This window comes from Nyctereutes procyonoides, unplaced genomic scaffold (assembly GCF_905146905.1).
Source record: "Nyctereutes procyonoides isolate TBG_1078 unplaced genomic scaffold, NYPRO_anot_genome, whole genome shotgun sequence".
NCBI classification, from domain to species: domain Eukaryota; kingdom Metazoa; phylum Chordata; class Mammalia; order Carnivora; family Canidae; genus Nyctereutes; species Nyctereutes procyonoides.
Window position 1 is genome coordinate 8,083,905 of NW_026575131.1, and position 8,004 is coordinate 8,091,908.

The 8,004-nt window shown below is 40.6% G+C and overlaps 1 protein-coding gene across 1 annotated transcript in view; it reads left to right on the forward strand.

Annotated features, from left to right (window-relative positions):
• SEC13 (SEC13 homolog, nuclear pore and COPII coat complex component) overlaps positions 1 to 852 on the forward strand; it is a 33,293-nt gene extending 32,441 nt beyond the window's left edge. Inside the window, exon 9 of the mRNA XM_055343679.1 lies at positions 495 to 852. Within this exon, the coding sequence (XP_055199654.1) occupies positions 495 to 608 (114 nt within the window). The 3' untranslated portion in view covers positions 609 to 852. The remainder of the gene's footprint in view (positions 1 to 494) is intronic.
• The last annotated feature ends 7,152 nt before the right edge of the window (positions 853 to 8,004 follow it).

Here is an 8,004-nt window from a genome sequence, read left to right on the forward strand (position 1 = left end):
GTCCCCACTTAGTCACAATCACATTCCCAGTAGTTGAGCCCCACAAGTGTGCTTGCCATCCCCATGGGGCAGAATACAGAGTCTGGGCTCCTACAGATTGACGTCTTATAACACTGGATAACTGGATGTCCCCTCTGTGCTTTCTTCCTTCTGGGGGAGGAATCATAGGTTGGAGATATCCCACTTACTTACTCTGGTACAGTATCTTGGTCTCTATGGTGGAGAGAGGTGCTTCAGCCTTGCTTTTGTCTTTTAGGATTCATTAACTGGTTTCTTGTTCATGAATAAGTTCTGTGAGAGGGGTGCTAAGTCAGGAACAACACCCTTTGTCATCATCTTGGTGGGGTCACTCTCCCTACACCTTCTTTCTTAATCTGTGTGGATTTTTGTAGACTCACAAGCTGTGAGTCATGGCCTTTGATGAGGCCCTGGGAAGGGGAGAGCAGAGAGAGGGGTGCAGACCCGTTACAGGCTGTGTGTGTGCTGGCTTGCAGGTGACCCTGTGGAAGGAGTCTGTTGACGGACAGTGGGTGTGCATCAGTGATGTCAACAAGGGCCAGGGATCCGTGTCTGCTTCTGTCACAGAGGGCCAGCAGAACGAGCAGTGACAAGACAGGCAAGCCCAGCTCCTCACCTGCTGACTCCAGGACTGCCCTTTCCTAGACCAACTGACTAAATAGCTGGGAGGAACAGCTCCAACACGATTACTTTCCCAGGAGTAGTTACAAATGCAGCCAGATTGATCATCTGCCTTAACATGATTTGATATGGTTTGTAATTTACTGTCCTGCTGAAAGCATTCATGTTATGAGGAAAAAACTACAAATGATCTTCAGATCTATTATTTTAAAATATTTTTGGCCATTTTTATGTACCTCTTGGGTTCAGGCATTATTTGGGGGGGGGGGTTGTTTCCAAAATAGTTAAATAAATTCATATTGCTTATAATTCTTCCTGCATTACCCTAACCCTTCCCTAAAACACTTATTTTTATTCTTGTTGCAACGTCAGTATACTAGAACAAGGTTCATCAAGACCCAGGTTCCTGTAGCACCCTCCCACCCCCATGCACACAAAGGTGGTCTGTCTTTGTAACATCCTCTTGATTCCAGTTATACTGAAGGCACCATACAGAGTGACGTGAAAGGAACACCAGATGTGGACTTCAGTGACGGGGACTGTATCATCTGAGCACACATCCTTTTCTGGAGAATGGGAATAAAAGTCTGCCTTACAGAGAAGACGCAGATGAACTAATGCATGTGGGTGACCCAGAAGATGCCATGCCAGTACAGGGCAGGATTAACCAAATACCAGTAGTTAAGAGAGGCTCAGGAAGAGGGCACACTTTGTTCATGTTATGGACCGTGCCAGTTCAAGGAGGGGCTGCTGGAGACCATGGTTCTGGTCCTCATCAAGCCTGAACCGGGTATCACCTCTTAGCAGAGGCTCCGAGACCCTCACCTGAATCACAACAGCAGCTACCATTTACTGAGACTTACTGCAAGCCGGCACTACACTGGAGACCCCGCACCTTTAGCAACACAGCAGAGCAGTACAAGTATTTGTCCCCAATTTACCAAATAAGGAAACTCAGAGAAGATAGTCACAGAAGATAGAAGACCCACCCGGGGTTGTCTGCTGCCAAGCGGTAAAGCCAGTGTTTGAGTCCTGCTCCGGTTCCACTCCCGAGTGGGTGCTGTCACAGGCAGAACTCAGGGAGTATGTGGGGGTTCCTCACCTATGATCTGGGGTGGTGTTCACAGCAGACCTTTATGTGCACTAAGCTTTGCAAAAAGGTCAGGCCACTCACCTCAGGAGGCTGTTTGCACAAGGAAGTGTGGACCCCAGTTCCTCTATGTGCTTTTCACCCATCATTGTTTAGCAGCAAAACCCGTTTTGAAATAAATATTAGAGCATAATGCATAACATGGGAAAAGGTGGAACAACTGTGCTTGAAGTAAAGATAGAGAGGCCAGAGCCCTGCCCCTCAGCCTCCCACATCGTTCTGCACAATCCAGGCCTTAGAAGCGCAGTTCCCATACTGTTCTCCAATCCATTTATTCAAATGAGAAAAGACCCACAAAGGCCCCTTTGCATACACTTCTCAGTAGACAAAAACTTAACTTAGTGCGAGTTAGCTTTTCACACATCTACCTTCCCTAACAAGCTCTGTGCTCCCTGAAGGACAGGCCTGGTCTTCCTTACGCTACCTGCTACCATCAAGAAATAATGAGAACTAGTCCTGTGTTACACAGTGGATAGGTGATAGATTAGCCTTATGCTGTTTGTAGCTCACACCACCGAGGGTCAGAGTAATCTGGAGGTGAATGAAATGACCACCCGTAATAGTTTATGCTCACAGTGGTACTACACTAGCCATTCCTGGGGTGAGATTCCTCAAATTTGTTACCACAAAAAAGGCTAATCAGTGGAAATACTATGTTGTATCAATCTTCAAGGGCACTTGCCAAGACCAAGTGATACAAATGTAGGGGTAATTTAAAACGTATAAAGAGGGTAAGAGAGGAGTAGCAACCACAGTGTTTCTTTAATGCTTTTACAAAAAGCAACTGGGATAGGAAAAAAAAAAATAGAATTAAGGTATTCCCTCAAACCCTGAAGATTAGGGCCAAACCATATCGATAACGCCTGTGTAAGAGTAGCATAGGTAAGAGGAGAGTTTTTATACTCCCATGAGCCAGGTAACCCAAGAATTACCATCAAGTAATCGTCCATTCAGAAAATTCAGCAAGCCAATGTGAGAACTGACAAAACTAGATTTTATAGGCTCCCACAAGTGAGTTCAAAAAGATTTCCACTGTAACACATGAAGGAGTACTAGCCATAAGAGTTTCCCTCACAGCACAAACAACTAGAAAACCACATTAATATGCATGAAACAAATGCTTATGGGCAGAGGACAACAGGTAGTGTTTCAGTAAGGGAAACAAGCAGGAGCCCTAGTCACCCAGCCTACTGCCTTGGAGCAGCTTCCAAGCCAAAGCACAGGGAGACAATCCAAAGTCTAGTGGTCAAGTTGAAGAGACAGAGGTCCAGAAAGGCTAAGCTAGAACCTACTAGGCAGGGTCCTGGAGAAGAGGGAGCTGCTCAGGGCAAGCTCCTCAGATCTGCAGAAGTGTCTCCTACAGTGGGACCAAGTCCTAACCTGCATACATGAAAGGCAAGACACTTCATGACCAGAAACCAACAGAGCACACAATTTTTGAACTCCCAGAGAATAGTTGACGTGCCCAAGATCCAGAGTACATCATCAGAATACACAGGGCATTGGGTAGAGTCCTAAGAAAGATCATGTCTTAATAATACATCCTAAATTAGGTCTAGAATTAGAGGTTCCTTTGGACCATAAAACCAAGCCTTGAGGTCCACAGTAATTTCACGTTGTGCCAAGTTAGCCCAACACTCTTTAAAGGAAAAATAAAATTCACAATGTCCAGCTTCCAATCCAAAATCCCCAGATGTGCAAGGAGGAAGAAAATACAGCTCATAACCAGAAGAGGAAAAAAAAAATTGATACGAAATAAGACTGGGGGGACGCCTGAATGGCTCAGTGGTAGAGTGTCTGCCTTTGGCTCAGGGCATGATCCTGGGGTCCTGGGATCTAGTCTCACAAAAGGGCTCCCCACAGAGAGCCTGCTTCTCCCTCTGCCTATGCTTCTTTTTCTGTCTCTCATGAATAAAATCTTAAAAGAGAGAGAGACCATGGGATTAGCAGATACAGACCTTAAGAAATACTATTATAAATATGGTCAAGAATCTAAAGGAACAAGTGCAAGAAAAATGATACCAAAAAGTTGCAAATGGAATTTCCAGAAATGAAAAATTCATTATCTAAAGTGAAAAATATACTGGGCAGGAGTAAGCAGATAGACGTTGCAGTGTAACTGATCAGTAAGTCAAGACATGGCAATAAAAACCATACAAACAAGCACATAAAGACTGAAACCAGTCAATTGACCTGTGGGACACTGTCAAGTAGTCTAGGATAGGTGTAAGTTGGAGTCCCAAGGAGAAAAAAAAGGGGGGGGGGGGGAGAAAGGGACAGAAAAAATATCCAGTAAAATTTTTCCAAGCTGGATAAAAATTATAACCATACAGATTCAAGGAAACCAGAGAACCCCAAGCAGAACATTAAAAACTCATGTATACAGACCCCATAATAAAATTGCTGAAATAAAAATTATAAAATCAGAGAGACATACTACATAGAAACAAATGAAATGGCAGCCAGCTTCTCATCAGAAAATTTGCAAACCATAAGAAAATAAACACCTTTGAAGTGCTGAAAGAAAAAAAGGAAAGGACAATCATCAGACTATGATTCTATAGCTAGTGAAAAAATCTTTCAAAAATAAAAGTGAAAAAATGGAATTTTTCAAGTTAAAGCTAAAAAAAATAATCACCAGGAGAACTGCATTATAAGAAATGTCAAAGGAAGTTCTTCAGGTAAAATGAAAATAGTATCAGATGAAAATATGGATCTATACCAAGGAATAAGGAGCACCAGGAATAGAAAAAAATCTGGGTAACTTACACTTTTTCCATTTATCTAAAATATTATTTTAAGTGCATTGTGAGCTTACAACTTATGTAGAAATAAAATTAACAATAGCACAAATAATGGAAATGAGGAAATTGAAAGTATTCTGTTGTAAGGATCTTATGGTATCTTTGAAATGTTATATGTGTTGAAGGTATACTGTATTATGTTGAAATTGTATTTTTAAATCCTAGGCCAACCACTAAAAGAGTAAAGCAGAAAATAGCTGACAAGCCGGTATAGTGAAGATAGCAGGAAATCCTAAAATATACTTAATCCAAAAGTGGTTATGAAAAGAGAAAAGAAAAAGAATGAACAGATGGGGTGGGGGTGGGTGGGAGGGAGAAAAAGTGGGACAAATTGGAGGCAAAGAGCCAGATGATAGATTTAAACCAAACTTTATGGGTCATTGCAATAAATATAAAAGGTCTAACACTAAATGAAAAGCCCCTGATAAGAGATTAGCAGAATGGACTTTAAAAAAAAAAAAAACAAGACCCAACTATTTGCTGTTTATATGAAATCCACTTTAAGCATAAACATAAACACAGAAATAAAACAAAATTCTATTTAAAAAAAAAGATACACTATTTAAACAGTAATCAAAAGAAAGCTCAATCTCTATATTAACATCGGAGTAGACTTCAGAACAAAAAATATATTAGAGATGAAGAGTGACAAAATAGTAAAAGGGTCGTGGCTCAGTGGTTTAGTACCTGTCTTTGGCCCAGGGCCTGATCCTGGAGACCCAGGATCGAGTCCCACATCGGGCTCCCTGCATGGAGCCTGCTTCTCCCTCTGCCTGTGTCTCTGCCTCTCTCTGTATGTGTGTGTGTGTCTCTCGTGAATAAATAAATAAAATCTTTAAAAATAAATCTTAAATATTTATGCACCTAAAATAGAGCTTCAAAGTAAGTGAAACGAAATGGACAGAACTAAACAGAAGTAATCTACAATTCCAGTTGGAGATCTCAACATTCCTCTGTCAGTAACAGAACAAGCAGACCAAAAAAATCAGTCAACTTATAAAACAAACCAATGATCACTCAGGTGGACCTAACTGGCACTTATAGAACACTCTACCCAACATTTAAACTCATTCTAAAGTACATTGAGAACAGTCATCAAGAAGAGACCAATTTCTGGACTCTCAAACAAAATTTAACAAATCTAGAAGAACTGAAACCATACAGAACACATTCTGTGACTATAAAGAAAGTAAATTAGAAGTGAGTAACAGGTATTCAGAAAATCCTCAATGTTTAGAAATTTAAGCAGTCTACATCTAAATAACTTAAGGGCCAAAAAAAACAAAAACACAAATGGGGCAGGGCGCCTCGGTGGCTCAGCGGTTGAGCATCTGCCCTTCAGCTCAAGGTATGATCCCGGAGTTCCGAGATCAAGTCCCGCATAGGGCTCCCTGCAAGGAGCCTGCTTCTCCCTCTGCCTGTGTCTCTGCCTCTCTCTCTCTCTCTCTCTCTCTCTCTCTCTCTCTGTCTCTCATGAATGAATAAATAAAATCTTTTTTTAAAATATCACAAGAAAAATAGTTATCTATAGTGGAAAAAAAGAAACAGTGGATGGGACAGGGATAGAAGAGATAGTCTCTGCATGTACCTTGTTTTATACCATTGACTTTCAAGCCATGTAATATTTAATAAACTCAAACTATGAAATCATATGGGAGTGCCTGAGTGGCTCAGTTGGTTGAGTGCCTCTGGCTCAGGTCATGATCCCAGGGTTCTGGGATTGAACCCTGCATCAGGCTCCCTGCTGAGCAGGGAGCCTGCTTCTCCCTATCCCTCTGCCATTACCCCTGCTTGTGCTCTCTGGCTCTGTCAAATAAATAAAATCTTTATTTAAAAAAAGTGTTTTGAATGTACACCCCTAATAGTCTGCATTTAGTAGTTTTATGGTTGGTAAATGTAGTACTCTTATTTTGAGAGTACTATGTTGATATTATAAAATAAAGTAAGATAATGGTAATTTTATTAAGGTAATTAGAAAACAGAATCATCAGGGTAAAGGAAAGAAATTTAAGTGTAAAACCCAGGAAATGAAAACAGACCTTAAATTTTACTTGCAAATAACAGTATGAACTCACGACTTTTCTCCTCCTCAGAAGTATGTATTTCTAATCTTATGCACAAGATGAGCCCAGGATTTCTAATTGGGACAAAATAAGGAAGCTATTTAAAAACTATGGTCATGTCAAAAGCACATGAGAATCAATTTATCAAATATGGAAGCATCTAAAAGAATGACTATAACTGATTGAAACACTTCTATAAAAAAATCCATGAGTTCATAATAGGAAGAAAACTTTGGAGGTTGCTAAAACACCAACTTTGTTTTGAAAATGAGTATATTGTTTAAAATCCTGTATTTATCTTTCCTTTTCTATACAAACTGCCTATCAAGGTAACAAAATAGTCGAAGGAAAAAATGCTAATAACTGTAAAAAGTACAAAAGAATAGAAAAATCACAATTTATAATTCCTAATAAAAAGAGTAGAGACAATAATTAAGGGTCATAAGTCCACTAAGTGAAAAGTTCATAAGATACTATGTTGAGGTGTAACTACCAGTTTAGAGAAGCAGGCAGAGAGTAACAAGTCCAACAAAAAGCCTTGAGGAATTGGTCACCTAAGTCCAGAATGTGGAAAAATGTACAGGGCAAATAGTTTGTTTTATAAAATGAATGATGGGATGGAAGAGAGGGGCAGGGAGGAAACTTGTAGACTGAGAGATTTAAGGGACTGGCCAACCAAATGTGGGCTCTGGATCCTCTGGAAAGAACAAGATAAGGCCATGGCCAGAGATCTAAGCAAAACAGCTATAAGTAACATGGCTGATGGAGAATTTAAGGCAACAATCAGGGACACTGGGATTGCTCAGTGGTTGAGCGTCTGTCTTCGGCTCAGGGCGTGATCTCAGGGTCCTGGGATTGAGTCCTGCATCAGGCTTCCCATGGGGAGCCTGCTTCTCCCTCTGCCTGTGTCTGCCTCTCTGCGTCTCTCATGAATAAATAAAATCTTTAAAAAAAAAAAGGCAACAATCATAAGGACATTCACTGAGCTTGAGAAAAGAATGGAAGACATCAGTGAGGCCCTTACCACAGAGATAAAGGAGTTAAAGATTCAGAGAATGAAGAGTGCAGTAAATGAGATTAGAAACACACTTGAAGGCAATGAGGCTGGAAGAAGCAGAGAAGCAAATTAATGACCTAGAAGACAAAGTAATGGGAAGCAATGATGCTGAACAAAAGAAAGAAAAATCATTTAAAATGAGAATAGACAGGGAACTCGGTGACACTATCAAATGTAATAACATTCATATTATGGGAGTCCCAGAAGAAGAAGAGAGAAAAGGGGGCAGAAAATTTGTTTGAAGAAATAATAGCTGAAAAACTTCCCTAATGTGGAGAAGGAAACAGACTT